Raw genomic sequence first — 20,690 nt, forward strand, 5'->3', positions numbered from 1 at the left:
CCCAATATTTACTGTGCCTATGCAAAAAATAAAATAAAAAAGCACAAATTAATTTTTTTGTTATTGTTGTTGCTTGTTTTTCATTTTTGTGCATTGTTTTGTTTTTATATCAGGACCATGGTTATTGCTTGGTTGTTGTCTTTATTGCTGTGGTGCTTTTGCTGTGATGCTTTTCGGGGTTTTTGTTTGTTTGTTTGATTTTTTTTTGTATTCTTGTTATGTTTTTCTTCCTTTTTCCCTTTCTTCTTTTAAATTGATAGTTATAGCCTCTAGAAGGACTCCTCCCGTTGTTTGCTTGTTTGATTTTTGCCCCCCCCCCTTTTTTCTTTCCTTCTAACAGAAGCACATAACTTGAACCATCTTGTTCTAATTCACAAATTGGAGGAGAAATAATGGAGGGTACCAAGACCAAACAGTTGTATGAACATCGAGTAGAAATAAAAAATGAGCAGACTTGGGGCTGGAGAGATAGCATGGAGGTAAGGCGTTTGCCTTTCATGCAGAAGGATGGTGGTTTGAAACCCGGCATCCTATATGGTTCCCTGTGCCTGCCAGGGGCGATTTCTGAGCGTAGAGCCAGGAGTGGCCCCTGAGCACTGCCAGGTGTGACCCAAAAACCAAAAAAAAAATGAGCAGACTTAAACACCAAATCTAAAGCCAATAATAACAGAATAGGTACCTAATCTACAACAAGCTAGACACAGAGGGGACCACTTATACTAGCAGCCCAGGGGGCAAAGGAGGGGGATATGGGATGCATGCTGGGAACAGGGGAGGAGGGATGACAACATTGGTGGTGGGAATGCCCCTGATTCAATATCACTATGTACCTAATATAAAAAAATTTAAAAAAATAAAGGAAGGACCAAGAGAAGTCAAAGGTTTGCTAAAGTGAAGGAAAATTAAAATAAAACACACTAAAATTTGTTGGGAATAGCTAAATCAGCACTGAGAGAAATTTATTGCACCTAGTTAGCTATGTTAGAAGAGAAGCCTCAAAACTTCAAAAAAGGGTCTCATCCCAAGCATTAGAATTAAAACAAAGTAAGCTCAAATTAAAACAAAGTAAACAATTAATTGGTTCTTTAACAATATCAATAAAAATGATAAAACTCTAGAATTACTTGATAGAATTTAACCAAAAAAGGGCATCAGACCCATACTACAAGGAACAGGAATGAAATAGAGCTAATACTACAGGCCCCTGTATATATCAAAAAGATAGGAGATTACAAAAAAATGTACATAGAAGATAGTACAGCAAGTAAGGTACTTGCCTTGAATGTAACTTACCTAGATCCAATCCCTAGCACCATATATACCACCCCCTGAGTCCCACAGAGTGATCAACTGCAAGCAAAGCCAGCAGTAAGCTCTGATCAAGACGGGTATGACCCTAAAGACAATATAAATAAATAGACTATTTCTACATATGCAATTGGACAACTCAGATGAAATAGATCAGTTTCTCAAAAATCACAAACAAGCGCAATTCACAAAATAAAACCTACGTTGAATAAGCCTATGACTGTGAAGAACATTGAATTAATCATTTAAACACTCCTAAAAGGTACCTCCAGATCCAGATGATTTAGCTAAATATTGAATACAATGTTTAATTAACAATTTTATATCGTCTTCTCCAGAAAACAGGAAAAACATTTCCTTTATTCTTATTAGGAAGCTAGCATTATCTTTCTATCAAAACAAAAACAAACAAAAAAACATGGTCAACCCTTAGTTTGTTCCTTTTCTCTAAAGATGGTTCCCTGAGCATCACCATGGATCATCACCTGAGCATCGCTGGGCACAAAGTCAGAAGCACAAACTGAGTACAGTCCAGTGTGACCCAATTCCTCACCCAAAGAAATATGGACTCAATGAATACTACGTAGCTATGAGAAAAGATGAAATCTTGTGCTTCACTACAGCTAGTCTGGAACTGCTGAATTCCATACTAGGTGGAAATGAGTCAGAAGTAAGATAAATATTAGATGATCTCACTCATTTGTACAGAAACAAAGGAAGGCACCAATGGCCAATGTAAATGAACTTGGAGTTTGTCACTAGAATTATGACTGCCGAGTGGGAAGAATACTAGGGAGAGTAGTAGAGGGATCTTGGCAGGCTGGTGGCAGGTGTGTTGTGTGCTGCAATAACACTGTGTGTCCAAAACTTTAATGTTATTTGTACTATTGTAAATCATGAAACTTCAGTACATTTAAAAACAACAAAATAAACAAAAAGCAACAAAAATGAGGTCATAGATATTTAAGATAAAACAATAAATGCACAAAATAGAGACACTTATTATTAATCTTGTTAATCTCAAAGACAATATATTTTACATTAATTACGGTCACCTTATAAAAAGTATTTGTCCTTTTTATTTCTTATTTTTTCAGTTTGGAGGGCATATCTGGCTGTGCTCAGGGCTGACTTTTGGCCCTGTGTTCTGATATCACTCCTGGAAGGCTCGAACCATTTGAGATACTGGAAATTGACCCAGAATGGCCTATGTGCAAGGCAAGTGTCCTACCCATAGTGCTCTCTCTGTAGTTCTATATAGAATCTATGTAGATTAAATTAAAACATAAAGGTTATAAGAATAATCATGTTGATATACTTATGAAGATTCATTCTTAATTCATAGCATAGAAAAGAATGACCTTTTTTAGTTACCTGAGTATTTATGGCATAAAAAATCTTGGCCTGGGCCCAGAGAGATAGCACAGCGGCGTTTGCCTTGCAAGCAGCCGATCCACGAGTAAAGGTGTTTGGTTCGAAATCCTGGTGTCCCATATGGTCCCCCGTGCCTGCCAGGAGCTATTTCTGAGCAGACAGCCAGGAGTAACCCTGAGCACCACCGGATGTGGCCCCCCAAAAAAACAAAACAAAACAAAACAAAACAAAAATCTTGGCCTAATCTTGGGCTTTTAATTAAAACACTAGAATAGTATTAAGATTTAATCATTTTCACATAAATTAATAACCCCATATAAAAATTTTCACAAATTAACAATTGTAAGAATATCACATGATACAATATTACTTTAAACAGATGTAGCTCTTTCAAAGAGGAAAAACAAAATCTCCTCACACATTTTTAGTGATAGTGGAGTAACAGCTTCTGGAGTTGTTCTTTTTAGAATTGCCATGGAAACCACAGCTTTTACAATTACAGTTATTTCTCAATTGACTCTTGTACCTATTTCCTTTACTTTCTACTCCTGCTAAAACAGATGCCTCAGAAGCTTTTATTAAATAATTTTTTAAAGTAAAAATTGTTCCAAACCTGTTTGTAATTGGGTTTCAGCCATAAAATGCACACACCCCTTCCCCAGTGCCTCAGCAGCTTTTAATAATCATTTGTGCAGAAATGGGAGGAATGAGTGTGAATCCTTAACATATCAAAGAATCATTATTTTCTCAAAAAAGAGCATCAAATACTTGGAGTATTAACAACAGTTGATGACATTTTTTTGAGGCAAACTAGACAATGAAAAGTCAAGTGCACTTAAAACTGGGTAAGGAAGGGGATTTGAGATTCCAACGAAAGGGATAATGAGGTGAGAATCTTCTGTTTGATTTGTCTGGTATTTGGTGGGGGGGTTAAGACACCCACAGACACCCAGCAGTGATCAAGGTCAAAGTAATCTTAGGGATCTATCCTGGTGGGGTTTGGAAGAGCATACAGGGTGCTGGAGATCACAGCCAGCAATGTGCAGGACAAGGGCTCTCTCAATCTGCTGTCCTATCTCTCCAGCCTCCATTTCTTCTCTTGATTAAGGTAAAAACAACAGAGAAGACTAAAACAATAAGATTGTATGCAAATTCTGTCCTTCCAAATCAGTTTTCCGATTATGTTACATTTTGACCATTAATTACTCTTTTGACTATATTTCATTTCATTTTTATGTTCTTATGTGAGTTAATGATATTTACAACAATATTATTTAAGCCTTTTGGCATACAAAAATATTTTTGCTACCAAAGTGGCCTAAACCCTCCACCTCTGTCCCTCATTCTTTTCTGATCTGCCCTATCCCTTCCCCCACCTCATCCCCAGCCCTTGGTAACCTGTTTGTTGTCAGGCTTGGTTTGTTAATGAATTCTGTATTCTCCCATGCTTTGTTTCTTCTATATCATATGATTGACATCAGCTGGCATTTGTTCTCTCTAACTTATTTCATATAACATAAAACCCTCCCATTTTGTCCATTTTGTGTGTAGCAAAAAGCAGGAGTTACTCTTTTCTTAAAATTGGATAGTATTATATTGTCTATATATACCAGTTTCTTTAACCTGACATTAAGTATTTGAATTGTTTTCAGATCATGGCTGCTGTAAATAGTGCTACAATAAATACAGGTGCACATGTGTTCTTAAGAATAGATGCTGAGGAGTTGAACCACTGAATCATATAGTTGTTCTATTTTAATTTTTTAATTTGAAGTACCATAATGTATAATACTATTAATTGATAGATCCTTATCTCACACCATGCACAAAAGTCAAGTCAGAGTGGATTAAACATCCCTATCTCAGGGACCGGAACGGTGGCACAAGCCGTAAGGCACGCACTAGCCTAGGACGGACTGCAGTTTGATCCCCCGGAGTCCCATATAGTCCTCCAAGCCAGGAGCGATTTCTGAGCGCATAGCCAGGAGTAACCCCTGAGTATCACCGGGTGTGGCCAAAAAATTATCCCAATCTCAGACCTAAATCCATAAATTATTTTAAGGAAAATAGAGGGCAGAAGCCATCAAGACATATTCAAGTCATATTTAATGGCAATGTCATTGTTCAAGCAAAAAGAAATAAAGATAACCAACTCACTACATCAAAGAAAGAAGCTTCTTCACCAAATAAACAATGACTTGAATAAGATGGACACCGCAGGGGGGAGCAAAGGAAAAAAAAACACCCACAGACTCCCACAGAGGCGAAAATATCCCAGCACTCATCTGACAAAGGATCAATAAAGAAGACACAAAACTCTTGTGAAACTTAACAGAAACAGAACAAATGTATCAAAAATGGAGAGAAAAGATGAAGAGACGCTTCCTTAAAAACATATGGATGACCAATATGTGTATGAAAATATAGTCTCCATCGTGTGTCATCAGAAAAATGCAAATGAAAACAACAATATTGCCTCATGCCAGTGAGACTGACAAACATGCAACAACACAGAAACAATCAGTATTTTTGAGGATATAGGGGGAAACAATCCTCTACTATGGGTGGGAATGTGAATTCCAAAGACTTTCAGCTTCTTTGAAAAACAATACGGACACATCTCCAAAAAAACTAAGAATTTAGCTTCTTATGATTCAGCAATTCCATTCTTGACATCTACCCTGAGACCTCTCCCCAAATATTATTTGAAAAAGATGTTTTTGCTCTTATGTCCACTATATCACAATTCACAATAGCCAAGGTTTGGAAATAACCCAAATTGTACAAGAACAGATATATGGATATAGTGTGCATATACATATATCAAAAATTGTGTGTACACATATAATAGAATACAACTACCTGGCTAGAAGAAAAGAAAGAAACCATAGAATCTCACTATATAATTAAATGTTCGGTTGACTTGGCATGTGGTTCAGTGGTAGAACATTCTCTTGCATATGCATAAGCTTGATTACCAGCAACCCTCCAATAAAATACTAATCTCAGTTAATGGTCAGTTTTTCATTTTAGTTGTTTTGGTTTGGTTTGGCTTGAGGGCTACGCCAGCTTTAATAGGGGCTTATCCCAGTTTTGTGCCCAGGAATTACTTCTTGATGTGAACTGGGGACTGTGTGATGCTTCAGACTGAACCCAGACCTCCCACACGAAAAGCATGGGCTTCAGCCTGTTGAACGATTATTTCTCTGGCCCCATTGTCACTGCACTTAAAAAAGAAATAAATGGCACATACTTTACTTACCTAAAAGAGGAAGTAAAACTGGATAGTTGTATGGCATCACAAAGAGGTTTACACAAGTTAATGTTGTACTGGCTTTTAAATAGCCAAACGGATATCCAAGTTCATTATTATATTTTCCACTGCTAGTAACGAATACCTGAAGAGAACATGAAGCAATGTACATGTAGAACAATAAATATTTTTATGTAAAACAAAACTCACAGTAATATTCCATAGTAATAACTATGTCAAAATTTAACTGTCATGGAAATTTAAACAAACTGAGGTTATTTCTAAATATATCATGCTAAAAAAGAATGTGAAGATTGCGATTCCTTTGTAAATTGTACCAAAAATTAACTTATTGAATGGTAATATAACCACTCAGTAACAATTCAGAGAGCACAGACTAGGTTAACAAGACTCACTCAGTATGTATTTGGTTTGCACAATGGGAAATAAGGCTGAGATACTACCATGTGATAACAGCCAATTAGAACAAATTGAATTCTTAAAAGAACAAGTGGTAACCAGAGTGGAGACCTTTAGCAAAAAAAAAAATGGCCTCAAGTTTAAAGGATACAATATATAAAAACAAGGTCCATTAATTAGAACTGTGCTAACATTTATTGCAGTATTTCTCTTTGATGTCTAGCCACTTATTCTTTTTTCCATTCTAGAAATATTTTCTGGGCCGGAGAGATAGTATAGCGGTAGGAAGTTTGCCTCACATACGGCCAACCCAGGAGTTGGTGGTTCAATTCCTGGCATCACATATAGTTCCCTGAGCCTGCCAGGAGCGATTTCTGAGCGCAGAGCCAGGAGTAACCCCCGAGTGCCGCTGGGCATGACCCAAAATAAAAAAAAAAGAAATATTTGCTAAGGAACCTATTATAAGTATGGCCTGAGGCTGTTGTTCAATCTGGAAGTCAATTTCTCTAGTTGATTGATACACCAATAAATCAATATGAGGGCCAGGGCCATAGTTTAGCAGGTAGAGCATTTGCCTTGCATGCAGCTGGTCCATCTTCAATCCCTGGCATCCCATATGATTTCTAAGCACTGTCAGGAATGACCCATGAGTGAAGAGCTAGGAGTAAGCCCTGAGTAGTGCCAGATATGGTCCCTCTCGAGAAAACTTCAGCATATATTTAAATGCTAAATTTAATTTATTCTAGTTTTCTTACTGAAATTTGTGATTTCATATATGTTAGCCTCTGTGTACTTGATATGTTTCACTTGAATCTTCTAACTCAATGTTTTCTGTTCTTTTCTTTGACACAAATCAATGCACTAGTATATAATTTCAAATCCTTTCCCAAAGATCATTTAAAGCAAAGTTAAAGTTTGATATTGAATAAATTCTATCTACCTTAATCCAATAGCTCACTAATTCTATTTTTTTGTTTCTGGGCCACACCCAGAGAAGCTCAGGGGTTACTCCTGGCTCGGGACCACCTGAAGATAATGACCTGCCGGTTAATGGGGGATGGAGCCACATGTCTGGGGCCTAAGGACAAAGGCCTCCATCTCCACCATCCAAGGCCATCCTAAGGGTTGTAAAGAATTAAAGGAACCTACAAACAGACAAAATAGCTATTGCCTTTCTTGTCCCTCCCTCCCTCCCTCCTTCCTTCTTTCCCGCCTTCCCTCCCTCCCTCCCTCCCTCCCTCCCTCCCTCCCTCCCTCCCTCCCTCCCTCCCTCCCTTCCTTCCTTCCTTCCTTCCTGCAAAGCAAGGAACTGGGACTCAAAGAAATCCTTAGAGACATCCAAGGCCACAGAGGGTTATAATTCTGTCTCCATTTTTGTGTTTCCCAAATTTTATGATTCATGATAGCATAAAATATAGGATGTCTTGCATATTTGAGAGAAAGGATGTGAGGACAGTAAATATGTTTCTTTGTAAAATATTTACATGAATATGCTAAATAGAAAGAGATTATTGGGGGAAGGTATGATTTCTTATCTTATTTGCCTTTATTGAGCTTGATTTTTCAACTTTTTTATCTTGAATTTAGGGGGGCTCCCAAATGGTGCTCAAGGGGCCCAGAATCATTCTTGCTATTTTTTCACCAACCAGGCTAGTGGCCCAGTGCAAAGGCCTAAGGAGATGGTGTTTCTCAGGTAACCTCATATCACCTTGACTACCTGAGTGGTACCATGTAGTTTCAGGTATTGAACCAGAATCAGGCCCATGCAAGTGATTCATACTAAACCCTACACCATCTCCTGGGCCCTTCTTATCTTGATTAAAAGTACTCTATAATCTCTATCTCTACATCTCTAGCATTTTCTGCTGAGTTATAATGCTTATAAAATACAGTAAAAAATGGACTCTAAGTATTGACTTCACTGAATGCTCACAAAGAGAGTGCACATTTGGCATAAAAACCCAGATCAAGAAGTGGCACAAGAGGATTAGAGAGACACTACTGCAGGCATGGAGCTTGCCTTGCAGCAGACCCAGGGATCGATCCTCAACACCTCATGTGGTTCCCTATACCCCATGAGACGTGGTCCTTGATTACAGAGCCAGAAGCCAACCCTGAGAACTTCCAGGTGAGCCCTCCCACAAATATAGCACATAGCAGAAACTTCATGTCATTTTCTTGTCAATCATGGCCAAGAAAAAACACCCTAGAATTCACTACTACCCTGACTTATTTCTGGTCTTTCTTTTTTTTTGGGGGGGGGGGCACACCCAGCAGTGCTCAGGGTTTATTCCTGACTCTGCGCTCAGAAATTTTTCCTGGCAGGCTCAGCGAACCATATGGAACACCAGAAATCCAACCCTGCTGTGTCCTGGGTCGGTTGCATGTAAGGCAAATGCCCTACTGCTATGCTATCGCTCTGCCCATCCTCTGAATTTATAGAAGATCTCCCAAATAGTGCTTATCAGGCCCAAGGGGGCCCACCTGCAGTTTAGACAACTAGACCAGTAGCTCAATGAAAGATCAAGGGGTTGCAATGCTGCTTGGGCCCTTCTGTACTGAATGATTATCTGAGTCACCTCTATGGCACCAGAGCTGCACCCAATAATGCCAAAACTATGTGGTGCCAAAATCAAACCTGAGTCTAACCATACATTATAACAACTGTACTATCTCTGTCTCCCCCTCAACTGTCCTGACTTACACTAGAGTGAATCAGTTTTATCTCATTTTGAACATGAAATAGGATGATACAATATTTTGGTATTTGCTCTGTTGTTCTTTTTGACATTTACCTTTCTTGCTTTAAGTTTGTTTCTTTTTTCATACCTGGTCTTAGCATATTTGAAAAACTCAAGTGGCTTAAGAACAACTAGTAGCAATAATCTCATGTTTTAGGATGGCAGCTTAAGAGTGTCCCTTGCTAAATAGAACCTGACAATTACAGATTGTCATAGTGTGCTGTGGTTCTGAAATGGAATAAACATCCTTACAGCATTGAACTTCCTTGTATCCAAATAAAAAGGCTGTGGCTACCATGTCTGGATTTTTTTTTTACAAACTCAAGGTCAAAGGGTAATCTGTTAACCAATCCGCATATCCTATTGGCTGCAGCCTAACATTTGGAAAAGCCAGAGTATGCACGTTTGCCTATGCATTTGCCTTATCTAAGTAAAATCCACCCTACACAAACCTATGTGGTTTGTACTACTGGAAGGATTTGATTACATTACACTAATACAGAAAGTAGTTTCAGGGCTTAAGCTTTTTGTAAAAATATATTCACACTTTTTTTTTTTTTTTTTGGTTTTTGGGCCACACCCGGCAGTGCTCAGGAGTTACTCCTGGCTGTCTGCTCAGAAACAGCTCCTGGCGGGCACAGGGGACCATATGGGACACCGGGATTCGAACCAACCACCTTTAGTCCTGGATCGGCTGCTTGCAAGGCAAACACCACTGTGCTATCTCTCTGGGCCCATATTCACACTTCTATAAAATTCAAATTGAGTACTGAAAATCTTGCTTTAGCTTCAAAAGCCAGAGCGAAAGAGAGTCAAATACTTTAGAGATTCTAAACTTCATGTTCCTTGTTAAGACTTCAGGTGTGCTCCAAATGCACAAATATTCCATTCTTAAATAAAAATATCCTCAAGATTCTACTCAATCATTCACATGAATCTAAGATGATCTGCTTGGTACTCTTTGTTTACTTGATAGATTTTTTTTTCTTTTGGACAGGATGACTGGTTTGGGCCATATCTACGTAGATCAAAGGGCTCTGGGTTCAGGACTGACCCCTGGAGGTACCCAGGGCACCACATGTGGTGCTGGAGATTGAGGCCTTTGGAGTCACATGCAAATCACATGCCTTACTTCAAGGTCTAGTGCTTCCCTTGCACTCTTTCCATCTCATTTCAATAATTTTTATTAGAAATAATATTAGCACACACAATCTAATTTTTCATACAATACTCCTTTAGATTAATTTAAATATCTCCAGAGGACTGAAGGGGCACTTAATTCAGTAATAGAGCCTACGAAGTTTGTGTCCTTGGGTTTGATTCCTGACATCTTCCACAAAAATATTTTAAAGACCCCTGAGTAGTTACAGAAACAGATGGTTAATAAGAATACGTACCTGCCAGCAGGTCTGGGGAGACTTTCTTTCCAAGATGTACTGAGTTAAGGGTGAAGGTTCAAGTTCATATTTATCAAATGGAAGTTTGTCAATTACCATTGGCTCACAGTCTATACAGGAGAACCTCACAATAGGATGAGATGTTCGTGGAGGCTAAAAAAAGGGGAAAATAAGGTTTGTTATCAGACAAGCATACAATTCTAACAAGTCTGCAACTTGCTTTGGGTTTTGTTAAACCACCACTGAGATACAGATTAGTATTTTCCAGAAGGAAGGTCCCCGATCTCTTGATCACCACATGGCTTTCTTGGAGGAAGGAAGTCAGATTATTTCTTTACCTGCACCCTCTACTTTCACATTGGGAAGAGGAAGGGTACATTCTCACACTCACAACTACAGATTCTGTGATGAAATGAAAATGCAATAAATATGAGTAAGAATTTATTATGATCTATAGGATGAACTCTGTTGTGACCACCAATTACTTCCTGCCCTTTATGCTTATGAAACATGGGGTTAGAGTTAGTACAGCCACTGTTTGGGGTAAAAGGTCTATAAACTTTTCCAATAACGTAATGACCAAGCTGGAACCACTAATAAGATGAAATGTGTAAAATAACATGGAAAGGACGAGAGAGAGAGAGAGAAAGAGAGAGAGAGAGAGAGAGAGAGAGAGAGAGAGAGAGAGAGAGAAATATGAGTGAGTCACAACGGCTGGGGACAGGTGAATTGATATTTCTTTTTACTTTTGTTACCAGCTGACTTTGGTACAGAATGAGACATTCGCTGGGAGTTGGGTTGAGATTTGGTTATCCCACAGTTCCCAGAAGAAAAAAGGAATTCCCAATCTCCCTATCCAGCAGGGACAGGGGAGATAGTTCCAATAGAATCAATCCACAGTAAATAATACACACAGACAAGAAGGTAAAAAGAGGAAAGAAGGACAAAAAGTCATTTACCAACTAGCCAGCAGCTCCAACTCAGGAGCTAGCCAGCCTTCTGCAAAAGGCTCTCCTCCCAGCCTCTGCTAGTATTTATTCAGATCCAAACAGCGCCCCTCCCCCTAAAGGGGGGCAGGGGGAAAGACAGGCAGAAGAAACAGAAACAAAAGAGAAATATTATGTATCTGTATACCTCTGCTTTTATCACTTGTACTTGACTTGAATCAGTGGTTCTGGGGATATTTTTTTGGCTGGGTTGGAAACACCTGTGTGTGTGGTTTTAGCTTAAGGGAATGGAGAACACTGCAAGAAAAAAAATGGTGACAACAAGGCACTAAGGAGACAGGAGATAAGATAAGCCTCCAGGAAATGGGAGAGAATTAATTCGACAAGTGCTTGTTTTTCTGGGAGAGAGGGATACATTTATCAATGCTCAGGGCTCCTTCCAGCTACGTGCTTGGCAATGCTCCAAGCAGTGCTTGGGGGACCATGTGGTGCTGTGGCTCGAACTCAGGGCTTGGTATCTAAAGCATGCTCTCAGCCCTTTTCTGCCTGTTCTTACTAATAAGTCTGTAAGGCTCACATGAATTTGACAATAATTTCTGTCTATTTTAAAAGGAAAACACATACTCATTTATCTTCATGTATAAACCTGTAGAATGTTTTGGGGTTGAGAAAAGCGGTTCTTAAATGTGCTTTTTAAAATTTTGGGTCAGGAATTGAGGCTACACCCAAAAGTTTCAGGGGTTATTCCTGGCTCTGTACCAAAGTAACTATCTCTTTGGTCCCTTAATTATGCTTTTAAAACTGGAGGAACAGTAAGAAGAGGTATGTATAAATTACTTGGGATTTATATTATTCTACTTTCAGCTATTATTAATTTGAATTAAACTTGAGAAATACTTCTGGCTAATTAGGTTTAAACATATATGTATATATACATATATATGTGCAACAAAGACATGTAAAGACCCACCACTAGCAACAGTGAAGTAAACTCTGAGGAAATAATTTCTGCAGACCCATAAGAAAAAGGAGGAAATTCACTCTCACCCAGATCAGGGGATAAAATAATTATTCAGTCTTATATTCAATTCTTTTTTTCTTTTTTTTTTTTTTTGGTTTTTGGGCCACACCCGGCGGTGCTCAGGGGTTACTCCTGGCTGTCTGCTCAGAAATAGCTCCTGGCAGGCACGGGGGACCATATGGGACACCGGGATTCGAACCAACCACCTTAGTTAGGTCCTGGATCGGCTGCTTGCAAGGCAAATGCCACTGTGCTATCTCTCCGGGCCCTTATATTCAATTCTCTTATAACTACTCCTGAAAAATTGCAGGAGCCTAAAAGTCTAGGAGAAAATACAGTCCATGTTAGAAATTTTTAGAAGCCCAGAAGGTGTTAATATGGAGGAACAGTGATCTCTTTGCTACCCACTCCTTCCATAAGAGACGCATTGCTTTGGCTTTTTTGTATAGTTTGGAGAAGGGGCAGGAGGAAGATCATAAGAGAAGAGGAAGATGATGATGACAATCCTTCCTTCCCCTAAAGCCAACTTACATGTATAAGGAAAGGCTTCAATATCAAACCCACTTGACCAAAGGCAGTGAACAAAATACAAGTCTTTGTTTAGAGAGAAAATATTTTTCTAATACATTATCTAATTAATTACCCATCATTGAATGGTACATTGCCAAGATCATAAAAAGATTATAAAAAGATGAAAAGTGGATCCCCAAAGTTCCATTTATATCTAACAACTCCCTAAGAAGTAGAATCATTTCCATTTTTAATGTTTCTAGGACCTGTACAAGGTACAAAATTATGTTCAAATTTCCTGAGCATGTACATGAAAATTCATGCCAAACACTTGTCAGACTTTGTGTTTATCATGTAAATAAAGTCAGCTACTCTGAAATTTAAAATAATCACAGATTGTAATTCATAAAAAATGATATTTTAACATACAAAGAAAACAACATTCACGCAAAAACAAAAAAAAAGAATAAAAACTCTGCCAAAACCCAGAAAGGAAGCCCAACCTTGATTTTTGATATAAGGTAGACTTCCAGCAAGAGAGACATACCCTAAAGCCTATAGTAACTTTAAAATGTTCTCTGTAATCAGAAAACAAAATCCAATATTAGGTTTACCTTTTTGTTTTGTTTTGTTTTTGTTTTGGGGCCACACCCGGTGACATTCAGGAGTTACTCCTGGCTATGCACTCAGAAACGTCCCTGGCTTGGGGGAACCATATGGGATGCCTGGGATGGAACGGAGGTCTGTCCTGCATCAGCCACATGCAAGACAAACGCCCTACCTACCGTTGCACTACTACCTTTTGGTTTTATGACACTTACTAGTGAAGGTAAATTCTGATCAGGCCAGAAAGATTCTGGAATTGGCCAATGTCCAACAGGAACGCCAGTTTTAGAGTTCGGTCGTACATAAATGAGCTTGTGACAGCTATGCCATGGTTGAACAGCAAATGGTCTAGATGAATCTGTAAGGTTAAAGCATAAAAATTTTTTAACAGCTGCTGCTTTTATATAGAAATTTCTGATAAAAACAAAGTATGAAAATTTGATTCATGAAAAATGAAAAATAACAACCCTAATAAGATTTCTAAATGTTCTCTCTAGCAACATGCTTTCATGTAACCTAGTCTGCCCAGTCCATCATTTTCTTATCTTTTTTCTTAATCTACTACAAAAATGTGCAGTTAGGCAGAAAATTATTATTAAATTAATTTTAAATTTCTGAGAGCTTTATATACAAACACATCAAACCGCTACAATTAATTTTCCAAATAAGAAAAGTGAAATTATTTATTCTCTGTGCAGTTTTACATTCTTGTAATATGACATAGACCCCATTTAGATAGCTTTTTTATTCCCAATTAGATAAATAGAAGCATTCTTTATTGAACAGTTAGGCATAACGATTACAAAAACAAAATAAAAATAATCCTAATTCACTTAAAAATAGAGAAATGTTGACAAATGATCTATATGTGAAGTTCTGGGAGAGAAACACAAAGCAAGTTATGTTGTGATCTAATTTGTTACAATTTCCCTATCCACTATTAAAGTTCCATGGAAACTGGGCATTGCACAATGCTGAACAATGTATTCTAAATGCATTTGAATGATTTGAACCAATTTATTTCATTTACTACCCTAAGCATGGCAAGACAGTTACAAAACCTTTAATGAAAGGACTAATCAGTCTGAATTAGTGTAGTAGTAATTTTTAATGATCTGGGTCATATTTTCCATAAGTGGCAGGTTCTTTGATTATAAGAATTAAGACAAATTACACCAGGAGATTACTGTTATACATGGGATGTTAAGAATTTTATATAGGAGTGGCTTTGGGGGGGCAAGAAAGAAACCCTTCCTAGAGTTGTGCCCATATACAACTGTGAGAACGCGCATTTTCTGGAGCTGTTTTTTTAACTTCGATAAAAAACTCAGAACTTAAGAACTCTGGTCCAAAAGCAAGTAAGGCTAGAAAGACTATTGAAATGATTTGCATGAGACCAAATCCAAAAGATTTCCATCTGAGAGCTCACAGTTTATGTTAAGGTAATGAACAAAAAATTATGGATGGAGCAGATAATTGTTAGCAGCATAACATTTTGTTCCTTGCAATTATTTTGATTTAAAATACCAAGGGCTGTCTCTCACCTATGGTAGGCATTCTTAAATTGGAGACCAAAAAAGCCCTGAAATTTAAAACAATATCATGTGTAAGTTATGCCCATTTTCTGAGGGGAAAGACCTAGGATATAATAGAGAAAAACACAGGATCCAATGCCTCAGATAGAAATTTTTGTTTGCTTCATATGGTGTAGGATGGACTATAGGATCTCATGCCTTCAGCCAGAAACATGTGTCCTGTGCATTTCTTCCCTTTGCTTCTCTAGGCAACTGCCAGTAATTGTAACCAAAGCAAATACAATGTACGTATCAGATCAGACAAGCTTGTGGTAATGATGGTGTCTAAGTATGCACATATTTATAAGGGTATATGTACTGATAGGAATGGGAGAAGCAATAGTCTAGAACAGTGGTATTAGGTAGTCTTGCAATGCACATATCGTTTGAGCATCTCTTGTCTTACAGATACAAAAGCAGGACTGACTGAATATATTTTCAGATGTTGAACTTTCTGTAAAATTTCCTTTGAAGGGAAAAGGACTGCAACTAAATGGACTGGAAAAGACCAGAGTAGAATCTTAAAGAATATTGGTGCTTCTGAAATAAACACCAAGAATACCTTTTTGAAAGGGGGTAACAAATGCATATTTTATACAAATAGCTTGACACATCTGGTACTGATAAAAGAGAGCCAGATTTCTAGTTGTGCACTCTATTGTGAATCCCAGATATTTCATAAACAGAAAGGAAAATGATTCCAGTAGCATCCTGAGACTGGGAAGATGAAGTGTGCAGGAAATTTTTTCTCAGAAGTATTTGAAATTGAAACTGTTAGAAGTATCCTCCTAACACATATACTTAAGTAATATGTGACAAATAGCTTGTAGGTGGATGTTTGTGACCACTTGAATAAGTGACAAGTTGAAACTATTACCATTAGTTTAAGGTCTTCCCAGTATGGGATCATTATCTCATAAACCACATTATGGTTAGAAAATAAGTTATAAGCCATACCTTCTCCAGTAGAAAGTGGATCTGGTCCTGTTTTTTCAAAGTTAATAACTACACCACTCTGAACTTTTTGGACTAGAGATTCTAAACATTGATTCAACATTCTTTGTGTTCTAACACAGTAGGAGCGACCTATAGCAGAAGAAAGAAAATAGATCAAATTGGATCACATAAAATGCTATCAAATAATACAAGCATTGGAAACTTGAAAGTCCTAATTAAACCATCAACAAATATCACACTAGAAGCCTAAGTAGCAAAGTTAAGTTTCTGAAGGAAAAGTAGGGCTGGATGTGAAAAACTATTTATAAAATCTGTATTCTGGAGCTCTGAATTATTATTTTATGAAATATTGCCAATACCTCCTGTAACTTCACACATCTGTGTGATGGCAGATTCATCAGCTGGGACACTCCCCAAATGCTCTGGTTCAGTAGAAGCCAATCCAGGCAGACGCAACACCAGGGCAAATAACCTTTGATCCCAACGAAAAGGTTCTTTGGTTAGTTCACTCCCAGGTAGAGGAGAATTCAAAGGAAGATGAAGCTGATAAGGCAAAATTTGAAATGGTTCATCATAATAACTCACGTAGAATTGAATACACAGTTCACTTTTCTTTCAGGTATTCAATAAAATGAAACTATCTTTCAGGGATTACCAGGATGGAAGATTTGATCAAATGTTCTGAACTGGAAATGTATGCCTCCCACAGAAATAGCAACACGTTCTCTGCCATTTTAATGAAATTGAAAAAAAAAATGAAATCTCACCTCTTCTTGAACACCAGAAGTACTTGTTAACTTATTCCCATCTGTGATGGTAATTAAAATAGATGGTTCTAAAAAAAATGGATTTCTCCCCTAAAATACATTTAAAAAGCATTAGAAACACACAAAGTAATACAATCATATCTAAATGTTTACATTTGCCTTGCCAGTGACCTTTTAAGTGTATGAGAAAGTTTGCCCTGGATAAATAAAGAGAATATTAAGGACTGAAGGAGGTAGGAAACAAACTAAAGATTCCTAAAGAGGGAACAGTCAGGATAAATTGAGAAATTCTCTTATTTCAGGAACTTCCCAAATATCATCAAAGAAAGGTTTTAAAGGGCGTATAATTGCAGCATCACCCACTGCCATGAATTCATTCTCCTGACACGAATAGAAAGACACTAGTAACTTAGACTCTGCAACCTGAAGTGAGACTGCAGCAAAAACTATTCTGCTTCCCATATTCTAGAGAAATTCTATTCTAGAATTTTCCAGTAAATTAGGAGGGGCAAGGTAATTAAGGACAAGGTAATTAAGGCAAGGTAATTAATGAAAGTATCACTATTCCTCAGAAACTTATTTGTCCTATTCCAAATGTCTTAACATTCTATGTAAAGTACTTTAAAACAGGTTGTGATCAAGTCACAAATAAGACTAAATGAGGAATAATATCTGTATTTTAAAATACAGGTTCTGAAAAGTAGAAGAAAACTTGATGTCCAATTGTATATTCTTACCCCAAGTCACCAAAATAAATTGGCTATACTCACTCAAAAATGTTTTTACCTGTCCATAATTGTCTATTCCAGATATTAATCTATTGATATTTAACAAATCAAATGAGGATCTTAGAGCCTGACCAAGAGTAGTCAGTCCAGAAGCCTGAAGATTTTTGAGTTCACTCATGAATGTTGCATGGTTTTCCTTCCAACCAGCCTGAAAAAAAACAAACATTTACAGAGAAATACCTGGTTACACAATCAATGAACAATATATAAAGTACAAACAACCACTAAATAGCAAATATCAGGGCCCGGAGAGATAGTACAGCGGCGTTTGCCTTGCAAGCAGCCGATCCAGGACCAAAGGTGATTGGTTCGAATCCTGGTGTCCCATATGGTTCCCCGTGCCTGCTAGGCGCTATTTCTGAGCAGACAGCCAGAAGTAATCCCTGAGCACCGCCGGGTGTGGCCCAAAAACAAAAAAAAATAGCAAAAATCAAACCACTAACAAACCCATAGTTTAGTATAATTCTATTTTATATTTTGACTGATCAAGTGGAACTTAAGCAATCAGTTTCAGAAAGATTTGCCAGTGTTAATGATTAAGAGTAAATAAAGAATGAGTGTGTTCATTAGGGTTGAACGGATTTGGCTAAAGAGGTCTAGCTTTGTACTCAGATTTAACCAACCCTAACAGAACACTTCAGTCATCAGTCATTTATCTTAGCTTGTCACTGATTCTGAATGTAGATTAACAGGGAGAAAAGGAGTTAGTATCATTATTATTTTGATTTTGTGATCACACCTGATGATGCTCAGGGCTTACTCCTGGATCTGTACACAAAGATCACTTCTAGTGGGACTTGGGGGACCATCTGGGGTGGTGGGGACTATATCCAGGTCAGCTCCATGCAAGGCAAGCGCTCTACACATTGTACTATCTCTCTGGCCCAGGAATTATTATATTTTCAATACATTGTTACTGACAGATTCAAGTAGCTATTGATTGGTCTGCACTGTAATTTTTTTCAAGTGTAGTCTTCCAAATAGTATTTTTCACTTTAAATGAGCGTAAAAGAAGAATTATAGTAATAGAGCCAGAGTTATTTGGGGATGATGTACTGACATATTCAAGCATTCAGAATGCTCTAAATCCAGAGGGAGAAGAAATAAAATAGTTATAAAAAGAAGTCACATCCTCTAGGTACCCTCAGTAGTTATAAACAGTAGTAAAGAACCAAAGACCTGAGGTCAACAGTCAACACACTGTGATTTACTAGTTTGTAGAACAAAAGGAGGAATGATATTGATTGGTCAATGATAGTTGTAAAAACGATGGTAGCACAAAAATGCCAATAAGAGAGGCTGAAGAACATGGAGGCTACCTGTATGTCACAGAGTACTAGCAAGAGACTAGCAGAAAACCTGGCTTTGCAATTTGGTTGGATGAGAATGTACCTGAATCTTGGTAAACGGAAAGAAGCAATGTGAAATTGAACGCAGAATTATATCAACCTAACCAGTATAATTTGAGGTTGGAAAGCAGGAACAAAAAGTTCAGAGATAAATTCATTTTTCCTAACAGCTCCATAGTATTCTATTGTATAAATGTACCACAGTTTCTTTTTTTTTTAATAATTTTTATCGTGACCGAAGTGAATTACAAATCTTTTACAGTAATATTTTAGGTATGTAGTGACATTGAATCAGGGGCATTCTCACCACCAGTGTTGTCCTCCCTCCACCTCTATTCCCAGCATGCATCCCATATCCCCCTCCTTTGCCCCCGGGCTACTAGTATAAGCGGTCCCCTCTGTGTCTAGTTTGTTGTAGATTGGGTATTGATTATGTTGTCATTGTTTTTTTATTTGATGGTTGTCTGTTCATTTTTTTATTTCTACTCAATATTCATACAATTGTTTGGTCTTGGTACCATCCACTTCCCCCCTCAATTTATGAGGCATAACAAGATGATTCAAGTTATGTGGTTCTGTTTAGAGAAAAAGGCAAAAAGGAAACAAAATACCAGGAGGAGTCCATCTAGAGGTTATAAATATCAATTTAAGAGAAGAAAGGGAAAAAGGAAGAAAAACATACCAAAAAGACAAAAAAAAAAACAGAAAAAAGAAAACAAACAAAAACCCCACAAAACTACAATGTCAAAAAAATCAAACAAAAAAACTGAAAAGCACTGCAGCAATAAAGATAATAACCAAACAATAACCACTATCCTGAAATAAAACAAAACAAAAAAATTGCGCTTCTTTTTCTTGCATAGGCAAAGTAAATATTGAGATTAGAAAGGGAATTCCCAGGGGCCGGGCGGTGGCACTAAAGGTAAGGTGCCTGCCTTGCCTGTGCTAACCTTGGACGGACCGCGGTTCGATCCCCCGGTGTCCCATATGGTCCCCCAAGCCAGGAGCAACTTCTGAGCACATAGCCAGGAGTAACCCCTGAGCGTTACCGGGTGTGGCCCAAAAACCAAAAAAAAAAAAAAAAAGAAAGAAAGGGAATTCCCTTGGCCTTAAGAGATACAGGGTTTCTCCTCCCTTAAACCAAACTATCATGGGAATAACTATAGGTTCCGTGCATGTTCTTTTTCGCTCCCCTCGGTCTTTTTATGGTTCCAGGAAACTTTCCACTCAGTCCTGGATGATAAAATCAGGTCTCTGTAATTAGAGATCTTGGTATTCGCACAGGATGGAGCCTATGATAGAGTCTTTATGGTTCTAGAAGTTCTGTTCCATCACTATTGTTTTAATCAGTCTTCAGTAATTGGTGGTCTTGGTTTTTGTACCGATCCTAGGACGAAACTTGGGATAGTCTTTCATCATGTTTCCAGAAGTTCTGGAATTAGCTATTTTGGTTGTCGTTGTACAGATCCAAGGATAAGTTCTGCCCAGTCATGGTTGTCACAGTCAGTCTTCTGTAGTTAGTGATCTTGGTTTTTGCTCAGATCAAAGGATGATGTGTCTTCTGATTTCATCTTATCATTAGGTGATAAGACAACCAGCTCTTAGATCAAGTTGTTGCCATTTCCTCATTGTCAAGATGTCATATCAAAGCTGGCACATGTTGGTGTCAGAGCAGTAT

At 37.8% G+C, this 20,690-nt stretch overlaps 2 protein-coding genes across 4 annotated transcripts in view; one reads left to right on the forward strand and one right to left on the reverse strand.

Moving 5' to 3' along the window:
* The window catches only part of VAMP7 (vesicle associated membrane protein 7), a 1,102,798-nt gene that overhangs the window by 1,071,164 nt on the left and 10,944 nt on the right, over window positions 1–20,690 (forward strand). The window lies entirely within an intron of this gene.
* INTS6L (integrator complex subunit 6 like) overlaps window positions 1–20,690 on the reverse strand; it is a 76,795-nt gene that overhangs the window by 28,918 nt on the left and 27,187 nt on the right. For all 3 annotated transcript variants that reach the window (XM_049766660.1, XM_049766659.1, XM_049766658.1), the window contains exons 3-9: window positions 17,662–17,811; window positions 16,876–16,965; window positions 16,468–16,651; window positions 16,107–16,237; window positions 13,793–13,942; window positions 10,494–10,646; window positions 5,945–6,080 (exon numbers count right to left, since the gene is read on the reverse strand). In XM_049766660.1, coding sequence (XP_049622617.1) covers window positions 5,945–6,080; window positions 10,494–10,646; window positions 13,793–13,942; window positions 16,107–16,237; window positions 16,468–16,651; window positions 16,876–16,965; window positions 17,662–17,811 — 994 coding nt within the window. The remainder of the gene's footprint in view (window positions 1–5,944; window positions 6,081–10,493; window positions 10,647–13,792; window positions 13,943–16,106; window positions 16,238–16,467; window positions 16,652–16,875; window positions 16,966–17,661; window positions 17,812–20,690) is intronic.

This window comes from Suncus etruscus, chromosome X (assembly GCF_024139225.1).
Source record: "Suncus etruscus isolate mSunEtr1 chromosome X, mSunEtr1.pri.cur, whole genome shotgun sequence".
Taxonomy (NCBI): Eukaryota; Metazoa; Chordata; class Mammalia; order Eulipotyphla; family Soricidae; genus Suncus; species Suncus etruscus.